We start from the raw sequence: 22,231 nt of genomic DNA, 5'->3' as shown, positions 1-22,231 counted from the left end.
TCATGTGTGATCTGAAACAGAAAATCCATCTCTGGAAAAGTGACCTGGTGTTTGCTTTGCAGGCTATGCCCACTGGAAGGGTCAGGTGTTGAATTCAGACGAGCTCCATGAACTTTATGAAGGACTTAAGCTGAACAAAGTCAACCGCTACGATTATGTGCTCACAGGTAAGAGCAGCTCGTTCCCTGGAGTTCCCAGGAGGTGTAAACAGGGGAAAGAAATGTAAAACATATCCCTTCTTGTTGCAAACCAAGCAATTAAAATTTCACCTGTATATTATAGTCTGAACTGGCTCATGCTGTTTAATTTGGAACAACCAGGAGGCTGGAAATGGGTAGGTAATTGTATAATTTACAGACTTGCACAGACCAGGCATGTACAGGCACACTTAATATTTTGGGAGTGCCTCTAGTGGAACAAGGATGAGGAATGTTAAAGTATTATTTTTAAATTAATTAGGAAGTCATGAGTTTAACCTTTTCTTCTTTTCTTCAGTATTAGCACTCTGTGGTACTGCAGCATGATTTTGTAAACAGTTGTCCTTTATTTTTTTAATTGATCTTTCAGGCTTACTGCTTTGGACAGTGAGCAAAGTATGAGTAGAGTTGAGTTTTGACTGTCATATATCTTGATTTTTTTACTCTTGTTACTGTGTAGGTCATTTGAGTGAATACAGTTCTGCAGTGTATTCCTGTGCTTTATAACCACTTATAAACTAAGTGTTTATAAATACAGGCAAAGAGAACTGCTTGTAGAATACTTCATTAAAAAGAGAGATTCTGCAAGAAGTTTTCATTAAAAATTTCTTCTCACCCAATTCCTGCTTCTCAAAAGTAGGTTACTGATCAGGTTTCACCTCAGTAGAGCTGTGCATCTGGTTTGGATAACAGTATCAATTTCTTACAGCAGTGAACAGGGACTTTTGAAAGGTAAGCAGGAATACATCACCAGATTTGATTGATTTCATGGGTTCCACATGTAGGAAAATTCTTTATACACAGGGAAAAGTGGAAATTTTAATTGCATGAGTTATAACTCCAAAGCAGTCATTCTGGCTTCATGGGTGTGGCATGTCCAAAGAATTATTGTCAGGGGTTTTTCAAGGAATATCTCCAAAATAAATAGATTATAAAAAATACACACAAATTTTTATAACAAATAGATTGAACTAAGGTTAAGAAATTAATTTTGACATAAATGGGTTCTTTGTCATTGAGAAATAGATAAACACCCTTTCTTTCCTGGAAGGAACTCACACAGATGACATTCCAGGAAAAACACACTGTATTGTAGGAATTTTCAGGAGATGTTAGTGTGCAAAATTTATAAATAATATTTGAGTATTCTTTTAGCTGGAATATTAAATTTTTATTTCCCTTCCAACTCCTGGAAAAGACCTCTACACTACTTTCCTGTCATTGGCAAAATGGATGTAAGAAATTAAAAATGGTAAAAGGAAAATAGAAGTCTTCAGCAAAAGGGAATTTCAGAGAAAAGGGGAATATTGATTAATAAAAGTATTTTAAAATAGGATTTTTGTGTGTTCAAGTTGGTTTTTTTAATCTCATTTGCTGCAGCCATTTTCAGTGTGAACAAAAAGAAGGCATGGGTAGAAAGAACAGTAATTTCTGAATATCTAATAATGCTTTTTGTGTTGTAGTCTTCAGCTGCAATGTGGCTGAACTTAAAATCCTTTTTTTTTTTCATTGAGGGCCAAAAGCCAGATTTTTCATTTCAAACAGATATTCACTGTAGTTCACAAATACTTTGTACTTCAACCAACCTGGATATGATTATTTAAACACTGAAAAGCAATTTATCAGCAGGTGAGATTTGACTGTTAATTCTGTTGACTGTAGATATCTCAGCTGAGATTAAAATTATTATCTTTAGGCCAGTTATACAAAGGACTTTGTGTTATTTGTAGATTTTGTATCTGTTTCATTTACAGTAAGACACTCAAGGAAGAGGGAAATTGCAGTTCAGTGTAACTGTTTTAAACACCTCTAATCAAACTCAGTGTTATTTTCCAGCCAGTCTGCCATTATAGGTCATTAAAAAAATTTTCTTGACTCTTTTGACTGATTCTTAGCATTTCATGGATAAAATTCTGCATTTTGGCAAACAATCTTCTCAATTTCTCTGCAGCACCCAAGAACTTAACAGTTTTTCAAGTTTAAAAAAATCTCCAAAATCCACTTTAAAAATGTACTTTAAAATATTTTATTAGAGTGGACATTTCCAAGGACATTGAAAAATGCTACCTTGCTAAAAATAATAGTATTAAATCACAGAATCAAAAAATATATTGAGTTGGAAGGGACTGACAAATATTGGGCTGGCCCTGCACAACACCATTCCCAAGAAATTAACTACAATAAATTAAAATCAAATTGATAATTCATAAATATTGTAACAAAAGTTAATACAGTAATATATAAATTAAGAAACATCTATAAAATTTAGAAACTAATGATTAAATAAGAATATTGTGGTGCTAGCATTGTGATTGACCCTTGAAATAGAGTAAAAACTTATTTCCAGTTTATTTCACTGTTAAACCTGAAAAATAGGAACTTTATTGGTATTTTGGAAACTGCTCTGAAATTACCAAGATTAAATCTCTATTGCAATAACGTGTTGGACTCTATCAGCATGAACACTATTAATAATAAAAAATTGTTTCAAGACAGAGCATGAGAAAAGTCTATGGAATGTAAAAAAAATCCTGTTTATTGCATGAAAAATAATATTGATCAAAATACTGTTTTTATTAAAAGGAATGTTTTTTTCCTTCTAGCCTGACCTTTGTTTATATATGTTCAAGCATTTTGAAGTTATTTGAAGCCTTTCATATACAACATTCTTAGTAAATGGATTTTTAAGGTTATACTTGTAGTTGTGCAAGCACTGTATGAATTTGTATTCCAACCTATTATTCCTGAGACAGCTACTGAAATGCCTTTGTTCTAAAAATATTCTAAAAATTTATCCAAAGAATGAGAAGTATGCAGCATTCCTGTCCAAAACTAAAACCAGCAAAAGTGTTCATGAAATTGGACTTCAAAGGTGTCCTTTTATTTTATTTTTTTTTCTGAAAGGGTATACAAGAGACACATCATTCCTTGCAATGGTGGTGGATATTGTCCAGGAGTTGAAGCAGCAGAATTCTAACCTCGTGTATGGTAAGGATGTGCATTATAATCCTTTCTGCCTCCTCTTTGAGCACGCTCATCATTTTCAGTTTTTAGGATGGAAGCACTGCTGTGATGTTACACAACATTTCTGCTCTGTTCTGGGGCCAGCTGGGCCTCCAGGGATGTTTCATTCAGCTGTAGGTGTTGAGGGAGTTGGGTTTTTCTATTTGCTACCTTCCAGTGTGTTTCTTGCATTATGCCATCCAAAGGAGAGTGTGCCTTGAGGACTGGTTATCTGTGTCCAGGAAAGGATAAAAATCCCAGCCAGCTGCTGCTAGTCCAGGGCTGTGTGTGCTGACAGGTGAAGCCTCTCCTTGATTTCCAAGTCAACCAAAGCAGGACAGGCTCTCCCATGCTGCCCTGCCATGGTTCCATGTAACAACCCAGAAATGTCCTACTTTTCCTCATAAGTGTCATGATTTACCCCGAACTCCAGGGCTTTTTTAGCTCTGGTGCTTTCTAATATTCCTTTGGGCTGTCCAGGGAGCAAGAGGCTTCAGCATCTCTTGTCACTGATATGTCACATCAGGCTTCAACCTGTGAGAAAAGATCCCTTCCCTTCCCTTCCCTTCCCTTCCCTTCCCTTCCCTTCCCTTCCCTTCCCTTCCCTTCCCTTCCCTTCCCTTCCCTTCCCTTCCCTTCCCTTCCCTTCCCTTCCCTTCCCTTCCCTTCCCTTTCAGAGTGATAGGGCAAAGTCAGTGAGGATTTAGTGGGATAAAATGCTGGGAATGATGGTTTGAGCTGGCATCTTCAGGCTCAGTTAAGTGTGGCCAGGAAATGCTTGGCAGGATTTGCAGGGTGTTGTGCTGAACAGTGATACCTGACTTAAAATTAACAAAGCATAAGTCTTAATTAGCAAAACATAGCAGAGAAATCTTGTCTGGGTTTTGTTGGTTTTTTAGGCTTTATTTACACTGTTGGATTGCCACATTCTTCATTAGCCTTGTGTGAAAGCTGAAGACTGTTCTGGAATGTGAACAGAAAGTAGAACAGGAAGGAAGTGGTCAGGTGGAGAGATCACAGCGAGGCTTCTAAGATCTTTTATGTTGAATAAACAGACCTACAACATAAAGAAAATACTTTTAAAATGTAAAACAAATTGCCCTCTTTTTACTCCTAGAAACTTCCTGAAATACTGACATTGATTTGATATCTTTGGATTTGTGTTTCTTTTTGATCTTGCTTAAAGATCTTTAAATATAATGAACAATGTTCCTTTCTGAAGTGCAATGCTAGTGCAATTCCATCCTCACTGAGGACACTTGGAATGTGTTATTAATGCTGCTGGTGATCCAGAACCTGTGCCAAACATGTGTTCATATCATTCACCAAGTACTCTGGCATGAATTTTCTTACTGTTTCATTATAATATTTTCTTTACTATACACACAGCATTTTGGTGTGTACATTTGCCATGCATTTTTTTACACCCAAGTAAAATTAGGATTCTTTTCAGAGCTGTCAGCTTCTCCCATGCTTCTCTCCTCCATACTACCATTCCAGACAACTTTTTAAGCCACTTGACCTATTCAAAATTGGCAGCCACCAGATACAAATTTCAGTGTGCTACAAGAGCTGTGAGAGTGTGTAAGTTTTAAGGTTCTCAGTGCTGTTCTGTAGCCACTAATTTACCTAAAATTTTTCCCTCCCACCAGGGTCTTTATACCTTTGTACCCTATTTCTAAACCTAATTTTTTTTCCAGTATGTGATCCAGTGATGGGTGACAAGTGGAATGGAGAAGGCTCTATGGTGAGTACTCTTCTGTTTGGATTCTCTGTGTACTGAATGTTTGTTATAAAAAGATGTATAAAGATTTTTTATGTTTAAAACAACAAAACAAATGTGTTTTACCTAAGTGTGGCTTTAAATCTCAGCATCAAGTAAGTTTAATTAAATTTCTTGGTTTTGAATGAGATTAGTATCTGAAAAAGATGATAGCTGCCCAGCCCTGGGATTATTTCTGGCTCTCTCCTGAGACCACAGAGGGTATAGAGACCCTGTCCACAGGAAAATATCCCCCTGCTGCCCACCCTTGTCTCTCTGGAGCTCTCTCATCATCTGTCAGGAGCTGTGCTCTGGCTGGTAGCCTGGCTGCCATCCTTGTCAGTCATCCTGGGAATTGACACAGCCCTGGAACATAAATGAAGATGACTTACTTCATGTGGGATCTGACAGCTGTTGGCACTGGGCTGTGATCAGTGACAGAAAGGTCCCATGTGCCAATGCCAGGCTGCACACTGACAAAAAAAACATTCATTTTTGATCAAAAATTTTGGAACAAAATAGTTTGGTTTGGAGGTAAGGACATGAGTGAGCTGGGACACTATTTCCTTATGCTGCTGTGTCAACTTGGGGAGAGAACTTGAAAGTTCTTCATCCAGGCATCATTTCCTTTTAATGCTGCCAGTTTAGCTGCATCTACTTTAAAAATGGTGCTTCCCATCACCTCCAGGGAAGGAAGGGCTGTTGGTGACAGTGTCCCCAGCTGGAGGATGCTCTGCCACTGCAGTTGCAGAGCTTGGAGCTGTCAGGTCACTCAGTGGCAGCAGGAGTGCTGGTTGAGGGAAGGAGAGCTGCAGTCCCACATCTCAGACACTGCAGACAACTTCTGACACTGTTTTTTCTCTCCCCAGTATGTGCCCAAGGATCTCCTGCCAGTCTACAGGGACAAAGTTGTACCTGTTGCAGATATAATCACTCCTAACCAGTTTGAAGCTGAGTAAGTGCTTATTTCCTTTTCTAGCCAAATAAACTTGTGGAAAAAATGCAGAGAAGATTGGTACCCCCTTAATTTTATTTGTCTCACTGTAGTGCCTTATGTATGTATGTGTTGGGTTTTGGGTTTTAGCTGTTAATTTCAAGTGGTGTTTTTCAGATAAACTCAATTGCTGCATGTTGAAACCAATAAAAGATCCAGGAGTTATGTGAGGAAAAGACACTGTTTTCTCCAGTGTCTCATTTTCCTGATTGTTTCTTGTTATTACCAGAGGCCTGTTTCTAGGGCAGGTTAAAAAAGTGCCTTCCCCATCCTTACCCATTACTATGAAATCTTTTATTATGTGCAGGAATATCAGAATGAAATGGTTTGGTTCAGCCCCTCCACCCCCAAAATTAGATTCAGAAATACCACCATGGCAACACCTCATAGGAACTAAATTTAAATGCCTCCTATCTGTCTGCATAGCTGTGACCCTTTGGTCAGGAGATAATCTGTGGTGGTGCAGCACAGGCTGTCCCCTTGAGGGGAGGGAGAGAAAACACTTGTGAGGGAATTTTTGTGGTGCAGGGATGTCTGGAGGAGGCAGGGCAGCACTGGTGTGAGTGCAGTTGAGCAGCACTGTGTGTCTGTGCACGTAGCCTTTAACAAACACAGGTCTGGTCCAGCAGACCGTGGAGCTACAGATGGGTTTGGCCTGTTTGCTGCAGTCCCAGCTTTCCTCCTTTGAAAGGACAAACAAACAGTCACTGCCTGCAGAACTCTTGCCTTTTTAAGGTTTCTGTTTCGTTCTCAGGTTACTCACAGGGAGGAAGATTTACACAGAAAAAGATGCACTGGAGGTAAGTAGGCAAAGGGTGGGATGTGTGATTCCTCTTTTCTGCATTCCTGCCTGCACTGCTGCAGCCTTGGAGTCACTCTGGCCTCTGTCCTTTCCATGTGTTTATCATTAAAGTTTGTACACTTCAGGCACAAAATATTTCCTATTTTAGTGTCAGGATTCCAAAGAAACCTCCTGAAAGAGCTGCAGATAAAGGGGTTACAATGGTAATAAATACATCTCTCTGAACTTGCTTTCTGCAGTGAAGGAGGAGTGGCAGCAGCACACGTGGCAAACACCCAGACACTGCCAGCTCTGTGGATATTACTTGGGTGGGGTGAAATCCCCAGGGGACCCCAGGCATTAGGAACCTGTCTGGGGCTCTGCTGTCCACATTCAGCACTGCTGAGTGTGAGGACAGCTTTTCCTCATTCCCCCAGATAAATCCACAGCGTTAACTGCTGCTGTCATTGCCATATAGAGCTGATAGATGGCCTGCAAATATATTGCATCAAGGTGTAAAGATTTGCCCTTTCACACAAAATGAAGAAAATAAAAAGCTGCAAGGCTTGGTGGTGAAGGACAAAATAGAAATACAGTTTTATTGATGTCTTGAGAAGGGCTGAGCTCTTTGTTTTGTTTGGTAGTCAAGTGCTTTCATAATGAACTAATGTTATTCCCTCCAGTTTGGTTTTGAACTTCAAAAGAACACAAAATCTTTAAACAAGCAGCAGCTGCAGTGGCACCCTGGAGAGTAGCTGGGGGTCTGTGAGCCCAAATGTTTGTTGTTTTTTTGCTGTAGCAACGTCAGACAACACGGGTTGGTCACCATCACTTCCCAGCAGGAAGCAGCTACAGAGATCTCATCTCTGAATTTCCCAGTTTTACATTACCCCACTGTGCCGGGTGGGGAGCATGAGCTGTGCTTCGTGCTAGTGACTGAGATCTGCAACTCAGTTCTTGTGTTCTCATCCTCACCACTGGAACCAGTCTTGAGAAGAACAGAATTAGCTGAGCAGCCATTAGTTTTAGATTTTCATATTTCAGCTGCAAACATGAGTTGCATGTGCTGAACAGTTTGGCCAGTTAGTCTGGTGACTGATTTATGCCATAGCTCTGATTTGTGATGGGCTTTAAAAAAATCTCTCCCAAGGAGATGGAATCATACTTAGAAATAGAAACATTTTAAAGAAGTTGTTTGCAGGATGCTGTATTTTAATCTGTCTTTCCAGCTGCATGTCATATATGGGTCTGAGTAATAATCCATGCTGGAATTTGTCCCCCTTAAAGGTGGTAGGAATTGTGGCATTGATTCCCATGATTTCATGTTTGCTTTTCTTTCCTTAATAACACCTGTGATGACAGTAGTGTCTTGTAATATAAAATTAAGTATTATGTAATATTAACATAGAAAGAACTAAGTCCTACAGCCAGAAGTAGTAGAGATTAGGATCCTGGTGAATTGTGACTGAGAAATGAAATTTAGTTTAATATTACTGCACAGACTGGTTGTGTCAGTGTATGCTGGTGGATTTACTGCTTCTTCAAAACCCAGCTGATGTCTGTGCAAAGACATCTGAGAGCTGAAGAAACTTGGAGGCTTAGACAAGAAAGAAAAGCAATGAAGTATTAAAAAATTGCAGAAATAAGTCCTTATCATTCAGCTGCTCATGAGTCATAGCTAGCCTGAGAGGGTTTTTAGTTAAACTCTGCTAGGAGAATTAATATTTTATCCATGTTTTATACTAAACTCATTATTGAAGTCATTCTTTTTTCTGTGAAATTAAAATCACTTCTGTCTGTAACAACCAATTGTGATGTCAGAAGTTGAGTATTAATGATTTTGAGTGAGGAACACAGAGTGGAAATACATGTGCAAAGGTATATAATTTACAGCTGTAGTTTGGGGGTTGAAACAGAATGAGAAAAGAAGATTGAGATAGACACACTTGTGTCTCTGATTTAGGTTTTTTAATATTTGATAGCTCTAAAAGTAGTAGCTAAATAAGATTTTGTGTCTTGGAGTTTTTGGCTTTATAGTAAATGCTTCAAGATGCCAGCTCAGGTGCGTGTGTCTGTATATTTATTCTCTTATCTTTTTGATAATATGTTCTGAAAAACATGATGCAGGCAAAAATTCTGATCACAGCTGAAACAGAGTATTCTTTCCAGAGGAGCACCAAAGATAACACAGACAGAAATGCTTGTATATTTTAACAACTGTGTACATTTAAATGTGGATATTTTTATTGCCCTATTTCAAAGTAATGCCCCTAATTCCAGTGGACTATTTCAATAGAGATTTTTTTTTTCTCTTTACCAAAGATGCCAAAATAAGGTGTTTGTTAAAAATCCTCAGTACTGTGAATGAAAGTTTAATCAACACATGTTGCAGTCACTGATTCCTGCCTTCTTGCACACTGAAAGGTAATGGATATGCTCCATGCCATGGGACCAGAGACTGTGGTGATCACAAGCTCAGATCTACAGGCACCTCTAGGAAATGACTACCTGATTGCTCTGGGAAGCCACAGGAAAAGTAAGTCAAGAACTCCTTCCTTACCTGTGCTCCCTTGTGTGCTTGCAGTTACTACTTGAAGAATTATTTCCATCTGTAGAGCATGGAAGGAGCACAGATTCCTAAGTGAGCCCCTTGTCCTGCAGTGATGGCAGGGCTGGGGCTGCTCCAGGGTGATCCCAGCACAGGCAGGGCTCTGTCCCCACCTCTGGGCACAAACCTCTGAGCAAGGTGAGCAGGACAGACAGGTCCCAGTGACAGCCCAGAGTTAGGGAGGCAAGCCATGTCTGAGATTAATCTGGAAAATTCAGTAAGTACAGAAATATCTGGACCATATCTCAGGCAGGGATGCTTGTGCCCAGGCCTGAGCTTCCATTCAGCTCCTGGGCAGAGGAGGAGGATGTCCTAGGTGAGGTTTATTGGGACTCTTACAGCCCCTGGTAGTGATACAGAACAGGAACTGGGCATGTTTGAATGCTTTTCTGGAAAGTCCCACTGTCCTGTTAGCAGATTGTTCCTCCCTTGACAGGTTATAAAATACCCTTCTGCTTCTTCTGTGAATCCCCTTCTGTACCCTCCCCAGGATTAACTGTGTGTTCACTGTCACACATTCCACCTGAAAAGGGCACAGTTATGAGGGATGAGAAATGAAGGTGGTAGCTCCCTCCTCCCTCTTCAATGTACAGTACAGAAGTTGTAAATGCTATCCCAAGATGGCCAAGTTTTGGAAGGCTGTGCCTTTTAAAAGAGCTAGTACAAAGTTCACAATACTCCTTTAGATTCCAAACTGCAAAGGAATTTAAAATCTGATTATGACTTTTAAAAAGACTTCATTTAAAATTCTGGTGATACTGTATGAGTTGCTGGGTCTGTCACTAACTGTGGATCTGTGTTGTAGCTAAAGCAGATGGTACCAGGATAACACAAAGAATTCGGGTGGAGTCTCCTAAAGTGGATGCTGTCTTTGTTGGAACAGGAGACTTGTTTGCTGCTATGCTTCTGGCATGGACACACAAGCACCCAAACAATTTGAAGGTGGGAGAGAAGTTATTCATTTCTCTGCAAGTTGGGACCTTGTTTCTCTTCAGTTTTTTAAAAACTGATCTGTGACTTTATTTAAATACTGTCTTCTGTTTTGGTTTTTTTCCCTCACCTCAGAGAAAAAGCCACAGAATTTCCCTTTTGCCAGAAGAGACAGTAAATGGTCATATCTCAGTTAAATTGATTTTCTAATTTTGTCAAATAAGATGTTGTTTTTTCTAGAGACAGACTACATGCACGTTTATAATTACTTTTTTTATCCTCACTTCATGATAAGCACTGAAAATAATTTCTCAAATCAATTTTTCTGTTTCTTTCCCTTAAGGACATAGAATCCTTGATACAGTTATGATTTCTAATACCTGTTTGGGGAGAATTAAGTTTAAAAAAAATAAATTCCCCTACTCTGCATTGCATAGTTGTCTTCATGTTTATTTTGCCAGTCATGTTTTTCTCTTAATAGCAGTGTTTTTGAAATAATCTTAATTACTACTAAGTAATAATAAAGTAGGTAGCAGAAATTTTACTAAACCCTGGATATGTTGTGTTGATGCAGGTGGCATGTGAAAAGACTGTGTCAGCCATGCAGCATGTTCTGCAAAGGACCATTAAGAGTGCAAAAGGTAAATTCATCCACACCTCACTCCCGTGTTCTGTCTGGATTGGCATCAGAAGAAATTTTCAAGGAGCTTTCTGGGTTTCCTGACTAAAGGCATCCCCTCACTGCAGAAGCAGGCAGAGAATTTTCAGAATGAGAGCTTGGTAGTTTTGTCTGCATGTCCCTGCTGAGTCTCCAAGCCCATTTTTTATGAGAGCTGACTGCAGATGTCACTGTTTAGCTTGTGTTGGTGCCAGTGGTGCTGACTGTGCCTGACTCAGCTCTGCAAATCCAGCACAACTTGAGGAGATGCTGGCTTTGGTGTGCCAAAGAGCTCCTGCTTCAGTGTAGCTCACCCACTGACCCTCTGAGTGTGTGTTTAGCACTGAGAGAGGTTTATCAATTAATAATTTTCTTTGCTGTGTTGGCCAGTGTGAGGAGCGATTTTTTTTCAGCTTCTCTCCCCTTGGAGTTCCCATCTTTCAGTTCTTAAAGAAATCTGTGGGTTCTCTGAACATGTGTGTGTGACTTCTTAATTACCAGCAGAGCTATGTTTCTTTCCTGGAGAGAAGTGTGGAACAGTGGTGATGAGAAATCACAGTGCTGAGCTGGATTTTCCACCTTGGAAGCCTTTAGCAGGGAGCAGCAAGGGAGAATGGGGAAGGGAGGAAAGCAGAGAAAATTGTGGGGTAACAGAGCAATGTGACTTGTTTCTTTTGATACTGCTGTTTTTAATGACATTCTGATGTCATCTTTTTAGTGCAAGCTGGAGAAGGAAACAAACCAAACTCAGCCCAGCTGGAACTGAGAATGGTCCAAAGCAAAAAGGACATAGAAAACCCAGAGATCATAGTGAAAGCCACCGTGTTATAAAGGCTCCACGTCTCCAATAACGCACAATGTATCGATGTCCTCATTTCTTTCCTGTAAATTGTAATATTTGCCTTAGATCTGTGACAGAAACCTGACTTTCATGAAATAGTGCCCAGCATAGGCAGATATCCACTCTCAAACATATGTGCTGGCCTTGCTCAGTTTTAAAAACAGAACAGTTAGTGTGCATTGAAGCATATTCCCAAGTATCCCAATGTCTGTCAGATTCACTTAGTCTATGTGATTACCCAGGGCAAGAGAGCAATGTTCCTGCCTTGCCAAAGACTGTAGATGTGAATTTGCTAATGGAATGCTTGACTGACTGGAAAATGTATTTCAAGATGGCATCTAGTGCCAATGGAGCTGGCTCCATGCTCCCTTTTCCTGGAGGTACCTGGTTACCTACTCTGGTATTCAGTATCTCAGCTGCTATGAAACTAAGCAGGGTTAAAGCTACACACACAGTTCTGGTTGTGTGTAGGGGTACTTTGAAGATGTTTGGCATGTTCAGTACTCTGAAGTGACCTTGAGGTGTCATTCATGTTGCTGATCTCTGCTCCTGTTTCTTGTCCATGAACAGCTGCACAGTTTTGGTTGTCGCAGGTTCCGGCTGCTTATTTCTCGTGTCCACGGGTGCCCGCATGATTTTCCTCCAAAAGCTGCTCCAAAAACATCTTCATGAACAAGACCATGCCTTTATTCAGTAGCACTGGTTAGAAGTATGGCCTCTGAGGCCAGGTTTGATTCTCTTTTAACTAAGGGCAAAAGAGAAAGCAGCTCTTACCCTGGAAGTTGGCTGCCTTGGTTTGTTCATCGTGGGTGGATGTACTTACAAACTACATGAGCACTTCATTTCACACCAGTGAGCTCTGCTGGCAGCCTCAGCAATGAAGCAATGTGGGAAAAGTAGTATTTTTGGTTTAGTCAGATCTGGATGAGTTACACATGTTTACCAAATGCAGTGAAGTAGAAAAATTAACTTGTTCATAAATGTCTCTGCAAGCAACACCAATTAGAGATTACAGAAATACATCATTATTATCATTATTATTATTATTATTATTGTTAATGCACAATTCTGCTTGATAAGGCTTCAAAATGGGATTTTTAATCATTTCAGTGTCCTATGGACCACAGCCACATACTAAAGCAGCAGGGCAGGTCTGCTGACAGGGCACTCACACTTCTGTAGGATCTGTCTATGGGATCTGTGTTCTTTCTTTTCCCAAGATAAAGTGTAGTGTGCTGTTAAATCCAGATGGAGCTGATGAGCTTTACCTGTCTCAGACTGCATAAGGGGATGGAAATTGCATCTCTGATTGCTTTCCTCTCCTGCATTTAGCATCACAGGTGAAAAAAAAATCATGTTACTTGAGAATTTAGGGGGAAAAAAAATCAGCAGGAATTTATCTACAAAATGTGACTCTGATGCCACAGTTTTTAGTAACCACTGTCATGAAATAACTTTCTAGCAATAATAATTTTGGTTGCTAAAGTTAGCAGTCAGTGACAGAGGTATGAGCTCATGGCTGATACCCAGCCTGTAAAAAGATGTGAACTGCCTTGGCAGTGTGTCCAAGTGTCTGATGGGAAGCAGTGAAGAGGGAACCAGGCTTTCCTGAGTGGTGCCCAAGGAAGTGATAAATAGACAGTAGCACAAATTGAAATACAGGAAAATCCATGTAAACCTTAGAAAAATGTAATTCACTGTGAAGGTGTTCAAACACTGGCACAGGTTGCCCAGAGAGGTGGTGGAGTCTCTGTTCTTGGAGATACTCAGGTGCATGACTGCCCTCTGCTCTGCTTGCTCAGAGGTTGGACCAGAGGATCTCCAGAGGTCCCTTCCAACCTCAGCTATTCCATGATTCTCTGAGCACATTGAACTGCCTGTCTTTGCAGTGCTGGATTTTTAAATTTTGTTCTCCCTGCAACAAAAACTTCCAGATGGGCTGGGAAATACTCATGCTGGTATTTCCCCCCTTTTTAGGTAAGCTGCTGTTTGTTGGGCAGCTGTGCCAGGAAGACAATTACCTCTTTGAGATCCTTGCTTTCAGCAAAGATATTTAAATACTGTAGCTGGTGTTATGTTCCAACAGTTGAACACAAACAGGATTTTAACTGTTTCTAACATTGATTAACCAAGTGCTGCATGCCATATTCCAAACGAGTTTATTTATCTTTTAAAATCAGACTGTTTCATGTGGAAGTGTATAATCCCTGCCATTCTCTTAGAAAGAAGGGATCAACATCCTGAACTTCCCTGCCTGTACAGACAATAGTCAATGCCCTTTTAACAAGTGTGAGACAGCACAGTTTTATTTTGTCATTAGAATAAAGAGACTTCACAAGAGGATTGAGAGAAAGGCAAGGGCTGTTCTCTCTGAAATAAAGAAGCTTGGAATTTGGGAAGCTTGGAGCTACCTTGCAAACAAGGTTTTGATTGTAAACCATGATGAGCCATGATCTTGACATAAAAGACAAAGTGATATGTTTGTTGGAGCAGTTTATACCTGTCAGGTGTAATCTTCTCCCACTTCTTCAAAGAACGGATCCATTCAGTAATTCACACCTTCCTTGGAATCTGTGACATACCCATGTTTAAAAAAAAATTCATACTAATGTGCTCAATTTGCAGAAGTTCCTATTTCACAGTAGCTGGATCCTGTAGCAATGAGCTGCTGACTTCATCTGCTTGAATCCCTGAGGGTTGCTCATGTGATACCTGTTCCAAACTCCCACTGACCTGATCTAAATTAGGTCAGGTTTATGTCTTCAGTGAAGAATTGGGCTTAACATCTCTTGCCAGGAACAAACATCAGAAATTACCTGTAAATATATTCTGTAGCTAATGTTTGTAGGCACAGCAGGCTAACAGGTATTTTTGAATGTCAAGGTACACATTTTTATTTGCTTAGAGTTGCACAAAGCTCATGTGCAGAACAAAATTCAAAGACTCAGCACAGTCCTGTCTAATATTTCATTCCCTCCTCTCCTCCTGCATATAATACCTGTATCTTTTTCTGAGTTCCTGCTGCCTGTCTGATGCAGCTGGAAAGTTTCAGAGTCAGTCAGTGCCCACTATTTATTTAGGGGCTTGGAGGATGCTGACCAGCATTGTCTGATTCACTTGCAAACCTTTAGTTAAAGACCAAAGGTTAATCTAAACTAGGTTAGGTCCTAACTGATGACAGGAGAAGAAGCACTTTAGCCCAGAGAGTGGAGTCTGTGATAATGGAGGGTCTTCCTGGCCATCCTGAGAGCATGAGAGGTGTAACCCAGCAGTCCAGGACTTGCCCTGGTGGCTTCAGTGCCAGGTGTGTGAGGTCAGAGGCGTGCCAGGCTCCTCCTGCTGCAGCACATGGAGGGGTGAAGGCTTTGTGTTTGTGTCCACTCGACTTCCCTAACATTCTTTTTTCCATTCTGGAATTAATTTGAGTCGGATCCCCTTTTCCTGGAGTGATTTGCAGTACCTGCGGCCACTGCTCAAGTCCACCCACTCGTTTTTGGAGTCACCTGTGCAGGAGAGACCAAAAGTTGTTTACAAACCATCTACTCTGGGCCTGGATTAGTCTCTACATGCTGAGAATTGAGACGTGCATAAAGACATTGTGCTAAAATCAGTGCTATTCACACTCAATAGAAACACTTCAGAAACCTGCAGTATGAATTGTTAATGTTTGTGTGCTGATTTTTATCTCTAGTGGGGAGAAATCTATAATTCATGTGTTATACAAAAGAATCAGAGGACCAAGGTTTCCAGCTACTCATACTGCCTTTTGAGTATCTTAACTGTGTCTTGGTTGGATGGTGTTAACTTGTTGTCTGAGACTGTTATGGTGATTGTATTGATTAATTTTATTTTAAAATATGTGGCAAGGAAGATTGTAATAAAAGCATCTACGTTTATTATACTGTGCACACACAAATTGTTAGATCCTATTTTTAAAAATGTTAATCATTTCAGAATTAAACAGCACAAGAATGGTTTGATAGTCTTGCTGAATAAAGTGGATGTAATTAAATGTTTCCTTAGTTATGTCCTAGGATAGAGAAAGGGTAGTTATGGAAGAGAGCACATTTCTGCCCTGTAATCATCTTACTGTAAGTTATGGATGTGGAAGTGAGTAACATCTTTGTCCTAATTTTTATTTTTTTAAAGATGTTTCATGGGAAGAAAATTGCTGGCATTCTGCACCACTCCCTTGCATTCCTCTCACTTGTATGTGTAGGACCTCATTGTGTTGTAATCTTTTTTCCTGCAAAGAGGGGCTTGGAATTAGAACCAGAACTCATTTTGAGATCTCCTTCTTGTATTCAGCTGCACTCAATTATGTTTTTACCTTCACTGTTCAGGGTGGAGCACACAGGGCTGTAGAGGGGGAAACAAATATTCCTCTGGAAACAAGAGCTGCTTCCATCACTCAGCAGTGTCCCTGCCAGGGTGGTGGTTTGCAGGAGGAGGAGAGCAGGGACCCAGGTTAAGGAGAGCAGAAAGTGAATTGCTGTGTCATTACACTTTGTCCTGGAGAGCTTTGGTTTATATTTATGCAGAAGAAAACCACCTCTCCCCAGTAAAGGTTCTGGTCCAGTTGAAGAATGCTTTTAAAAGCTGAGACATGTTAAAAATATTGGTCACTCTGGTACTAAAATATTTCTTCATAAAGGGAAACACATCCCTTTTACATCCCCTTGCTGGCTTATTGACTGTAGCCATTCCACTCCTGTTCAGAATCCCAGGATTAAATATCCAGAGAGCTGTTCTTCCTGAAAGCACATGTTCTTCATGTTCCTGGTAAGTGAGAGCCTGCTGAGCAGTTCTGCAGCTTTCTAAAACATGCCCATTAAAGACATTTGTCAGCCATGGAAACTAAGCTTTGAGATGTTCAATCACAGCCCAAAAATAGCTCTTTCAAATAAATGAAAACTCTGGAAAATGCATTATTGTCAATAAGTGAGTAAACCAGTGAGTTTATACATGCATGCAGGAGCAGATTTCAGGTAAATCCCCGAGGTTCAGTCAGCCACTGGAGGAGTGTGCCCTGAGCAAAGGAGAGACCCAGCTGGTTCTCACCATGTCCCAGAGGGGAGGAATGTGGTGTGGTATTCAACAGCCAAGGAAAACTCCCATCTGCTTCACCAGGAAACCAGTGCCAGGTGACAGCCCCAGTGCCACCAGTTTGGTGCTTTTACTGCTCTGGCAGCAGAGGAGCTGGAGGCAGATGGGAAGCTCCTAGATGTGCATTCCTGACCCAGTGCCTCCACAGTGCAAATAATGGTGACAAATCCCCCCAGGTGCAGAGCAGTGAACAAGGCAGCACATTATTCAGAGACAGAAAACCAGCAATATGAGAAGGCTGTGCCATATGTTACCACTGAAATCACACTTACCTATTGCCCTCGTGGTTGCATTGCTGTTTAGAAAAAAATCTGTGTGTAGAAGAGTGTAATTTATGTACTCTGTGTGTGCGTGTGTGTGTGTGTATGTTGAAGCTTTATTTGCAATGTGGTAGGGGTGGGAAACAGAATTTGGGGGGCTGGCTGAGTAGGCCTTCAGGATGTGAGCAGAAGGTCTTAAAGAATTATATTTTTATAGATTGTGCTGAAGTTTTGGGTCCCAGCCACACATAGCCTTTTCTTCCAGAGAAGTAAAATGGTTTGGAAAGAGAGTCAGGTGGCTGTAATATAGTAGGGATAGTACAACCCCACCAGCCCTGGACAAACTGAATAACTTAATAAAAGATGCCTTTTTAAGTAATATTTTTTTAGTGCTGAATTGTTAAACAAAGAAATATTTATGAGCAAACTTTCTATGTACTTAAAGTTTGTGTGGTGCTTTGTACTGACTAGGTGGACCTGTTACCTGTTTACACATCTTAAATGATTGTCCTTGAGGTGTGTGTAGTAATTCAACAACTTCTATGCCAGAAAAACAATGAAGTTCTGTGTAATAGCAAATAATTTAATTTCTGATGAAACTGTAGGCTTCCTAGTGTTTGTGTATTTTTTCTGGTTGGCCATTACAAGTTGTATCCTTCCTGCAGTAAGGCTTGTATGCTTGATTGTAGAGAGAGGCAATAGGATGGTAGATAACCATTGTTTAACAAAAAAACCCTAAATATTGCTACCTTATCCATTTGAAAATCAGGTAAGCTTTGTGGCATAAGCCTGAAATTTTGCATGGGAAAGAAGTTTCAAATACATGTAGGTTAGGTTAAAAATTGGGGATGGGTTTGTTTATTTAATTAATTAAGACAGGGAGGTCCTAAAAGTGCTTAATAGCAACATGGACAAGCCAAGAGATGAACAAAAATGGCTTGTTCCCATTGTATGGACCTGACCAGGCTAATCCACAGCTTGTGCCAAACCTGTGCACTGACAGGGGAATAGACAAGTGGGGAAAGTAAAGATTTTTTCCTTGTAGTTTGTCAGCTGTAATAGCGTGAAGAATTTCAGTTGTTTGTTCTGAATTCGAGTTCATAAATACCCTTCAGGAGAGCTGAGTTACTGATAAAATCTCATTCAGTCAGAAGGCAAAGCTGTTCACAGGGTTCAAAACCAGAGCAGGGTTTTTTCATCTTGCTAAACATACTGTCTTTGTTTCTCAGGGCTGAGAGACCAGGGCTAAAGCACAACTGAACAGATACTGTCCAGATTAATTCTTCTGGTTGAACTTCAGGGTCTCTGTAAAAAGCACAAGGGTCTGCATCATAAAGGAGTTTTTGGAGCACTGTCCTTGGTGATTTGGCAAAACTGAGCATCACTTGCTATATCCCATTTAATTAAAGTGGCAGCATCCTTGCCACTCCTGTGAATAAATCACCACTGCAAAAAGCAGAGGAGAATTTACCCTGAGTCTTTCTCCTGAGAGTTCCCCATTTCTGGATGTGTCAAAAAAGCAGCATTTCTGCTTTGCTAAGTTAGCAGGAGAAATGTCACTGAGATGAATAATGGATTGCTGGGGAGGGAACAGCAGTGCTGGGGATGTGTTGTGCCTGGCTCTTCCTCCCCTGGGAATCTGTGGGTGCAGTGTCCCCATGGTGGTGGCAGTGATGTTTTGCCTGCATCCCCCTGTTGGGGAGATGTGGAGGAGTGGCTCTGAGCAAGCGGGAGCTGAGGTCAGGGGGGAGCTGTCGGGTTTGTTGGGCAATGCTGTACCAGGGATGTGGTTCAGGACAGCTCTGTGTGCACCCAAAAGCTCCTGGTGTGCAGCCCCCTGCTTTCCTGGCCACGGAGTAATCCTCTTAGATTTCTCCTGCAGGCCATGGACAATTAAGAGACTCTAGAAGTGCATTACTCAGATGGTTCAGGCTTGGCTTTTGTGCTTTTGAAAATAAAGGGAGAGAATTACCAGCTACTGTGGTGGATCTGTCTCAGCTACACCATAAAACTGTGCCCTAATCTTCCTCTCCATCACCTCTGCTGCCACTGATTTGCCTGTCCCCATAACAAGGGACATGAAGGAGCTGAAATCAATGGGGAATTCAGTCAAAATCCCTGAAGTTTTAATCTTTAGTTCCCTAAACTCCTCATCCTGGAAGCAGATAAGTGCCCATGCTGCTGCTAGAGAGGGTCTGGGACAATGCAGCTGCTCAGAATGAGGGAGAGTGGAATTGCCTCTCTCCCTGAAAGCAAGGTGAGCAGGACCTAATTGCAGAGCTGCACTGTTAATGGTAAAGAAAATAAATATTTGTGAGCAAAGTACTTGAAAGAAGAGCTGGTGATTCAGTGATCAGAGTTTGGTGTTCTCAATGCAACAAAAATATTATAGTACTAAAAAATCTGGTGTGGCTGTTCTTAATGATCTGTGTGATGCTTGTGCCTAGCAGAGCAGAAAACAGCATTGAATAAATCAGTGCTCTAAATAGGGAATGTAACAGGGAGATCCAGGTGGAGAAAATGTCAGGTTTGTTTTCACAGCACTTGCATGCTGTCAGAGTTGTCCAGGTCTGGCTCTTTTCCTTCCTGCTCCCTTTAAGGAAAAATGGCATAAATAAACCAGTACATAAATAAGGGAATTTATGTGGCATTAATACTGATTTTCATTGCCAGATTGATAAGGCTTTGCACACCAGAGGTCTCTAGTCCACCAGGGGCTTTCAGAGGTGTGACAGAGCCTGTCACAGCTGGCTTGGAGCACAGTCCTGGGGACACAGCTGTGACAGATGGCATTGGGATGCCACCTGCAGGCCCTGCTGTCCTGCATTGTACAGCACGTGTCCTCACTGGTGTGTGCTGCATGTGAACACAGCCTTGGCAGGGAGGAAAGGGCTTGTGGCTGCAGTGCAGTGCTGGGAGGAAACCCTGGAGAATTCAGCACCTTCCAGCGATCCTGCATTGCTGTCAGGGTTTGGCAGTGCAGTGCATCCCCTTGCAGTGTTGCTTGCTTTCTGGGAGATGGGACTGGCAGCCCATACACTGCTTTAACATGCTTTTATCTGGCTGAATGTGGAAAACTAATCAAGATTGTTAAAAATGGAGGGGAGGGATAGCTGTGAATTTGCCTAGGACCTATGTGAGTAGAGAGACTGAGATTTGTCTCTAATTCAGAAATAATTCAATACTGACCAAATGAGTGCCATGTCTACAATGGGTAGTAGCACCTGGAAGAGGCCAATATTTAGGGTTTTTGCCCAAAGCACATTTAGCCCTGCTCTACTGTTTAGTGAAAATGCCCAGTGCAGATGCCACCAGAGCCTCATCTCGTGGAGTAATGCTGTAATAAAGAATGTGGTTTTCTTGTGCAAGTCTTGACCTCTTCTTATGAAAATAAGACACAACTCAGTATTTTCATGGTGTATAAGTGAAATGTAATTTTTTTTTTCAATAAAATACATTTCCTTTCCTAAACATGGATCTCTGGTTTTTTCTCTTGGTGATGTTTCTATTTCATTTCTGATGGAGCTTTGACTTTTTGGGTCTTCTCTCTACATATGTGAGCAGAGCTCTGTGCTCTTCCTGTGAAGCCTGACCTTGTTTCCAGAGATCACATCATTTATTTTTCCTCTTGAGCTCCACCCAAGCTGGCCTGCCCCACGTGCTTGACTCAAACCCCAGTGGAATCATCTGCTCCTGAGGTTCTAAAAAGTGGTTCCTAAAGTCTGACCTGCATTTGTGGGCTCCCTAAACCCTCAGAAGCAGATTCTGAGTGCACTCCATTAGAAAACCTCCCTGCTCTTCTGCAGTCCAGGATAGCAACTCTTTTTTTCTCATTTCACTGAATATTTTTCTCATTACAGTGAAAATTTTATACTCTGCCCTTTCAAGATTGCTGTGGCCAAGGCAGCCACAGATCACCACATCCCACAGAAGTCCTCTGCTATCCACAGAGAGCAAGTCTAGGAGGGTATCTTTGTGAGCTGTCCCACTGAGTGTCTGTGATAAGAAGTTAAGAATTTCCAAGATCTGCTCACCTTAGCAGAATGACATCCCCAGCTGGTGTCTGGGAAGTTGAAATCTTCCACAGGGATGAAGGTCCAGAAATTTCTCCTACAGAATAACATTCAGTACAAATTTCCTGTATTTTCATCCCCCTCACTCCAAGGCTCTGAACCACATCATCACTGTCTGCAAGGGCTGTGCAACCCAACCTCTCCCTCACAGCTCACTGCCTCTCCTGAGCCTGCACCCTCCATCCCAGCACTCCCAACGTGGGATGCATTCCAAGTCTCTCCAAAACCAGCAGTCAGAGCTCTGGGAGCTGCCCAATGCTTCCACTTCATCTGTTTGTTTCTCCTGTTTCTCATACAAACAAAATGGAAGATTGGAATGTTTTAGGGGAAAGTGCTGAAGCTGCTCCCTCTTCACAGCCCTGTGAGAATGAACATTTAAGCCACTGTCAAAGGTGTTGGCAAGAAGCAGGTTTTAATATGAATTTATGAGAGTGCATCTTTTATTAGAGTTCAGTGGCAAAGGTGACTCTATTACTTAGGACATGGATGAAGCACATGTAAGAAAATCAGAATATAGCCAGTTTAGGATGATTTACACAGAGAGCAGAGATACAGAAGGGTAAGGGAGTAAAGGATATGCATACAAAAAGATAAGGGTGCAGAAGGGGTTAGCAACTCTTAATCTAACATTTAAAAAGTGACTCAATAGAATTAGCTGCAATTATAACAGTGACTTAATTATAAATTCATGATAACAGTGATACCATAATCAATTCACACGGGTGCACAAAGGCAGAGAGATGCATACATCAGTTTTATACAGAGATATGTACAGAGCTCCAGCCTGGAAGTGCCCAAGGCCAGGCTGGATGTGGCTCTGAGCAACTGGGACAGTGAAAGATGTCCCTGCCCAAGGCAGGGGGTTGGAACTGGATGATATCTGAGATCCCTTCCAACCCAAACCATTCTGTGATTCTGTGGTATCTGTCTGTATCTATCTATATCTGCATTTATCTACACACCCCAGGGAATCTGATGCAAGACACTTGGCATTCACATGTCCTAAAAAAAAGAAAAA

The 22,231-nt window shown here is 41.2% G+C and overlaps 1 protein-coding gene across 1 annotated transcript in view; it reads left to right on the top strand.

Annotated features, from left to right (window-relative positions):
- The window catches only part of PDXK (pyridoxal kinase), a 46,210-nt gene extending 25,599 nt beyond the window's left edge, over positions 1-20,611 (top strand). The window contains 9 exon segments of the mRNA XM_033051263.1: positions 63-167; positions 3,102-3,185; positions 4,901-4,947; positions 5,832-5,917; positions 6,711-6,756; positions 9,162-9,273; positions 10,151-10,287; positions 10,850-10,916; positions 11,652-20,611. Of these exon segments, the coding sequence (XP_032907154.1) occupies positions 63-167; positions 3,102-3,185; positions 4,901-4,947; positions 5,832-5,917; positions 6,711-6,756; positions 9,162-9,273; positions 10,151-10,287; positions 10,850-10,916; positions 11,652-11,764 (797 nt within the window). The 3' untranslated portion in view covers positions 11,765-20,611.
- Positions 20,612-22,231: the final 1,620 nt, after the last annotated feature.

This window comes from Catharus ustulatus, chromosome 2, assembly GCF_009819885.2.
Source record: "Catharus ustulatus isolate bCatUst1 chromosome 2, bCatUst1.pri.v2, whole genome shotgun sequence".
Taxonomy (NCBI): domain Eukaryota; kingdom Metazoa; phylum Chordata; class Aves; order Passeriformes; family Turdidae; genus Catharus; species Catharus ustulatus.
This window is presented reverse-complemented; position numbering and strand designations above follow the sequence as displayed.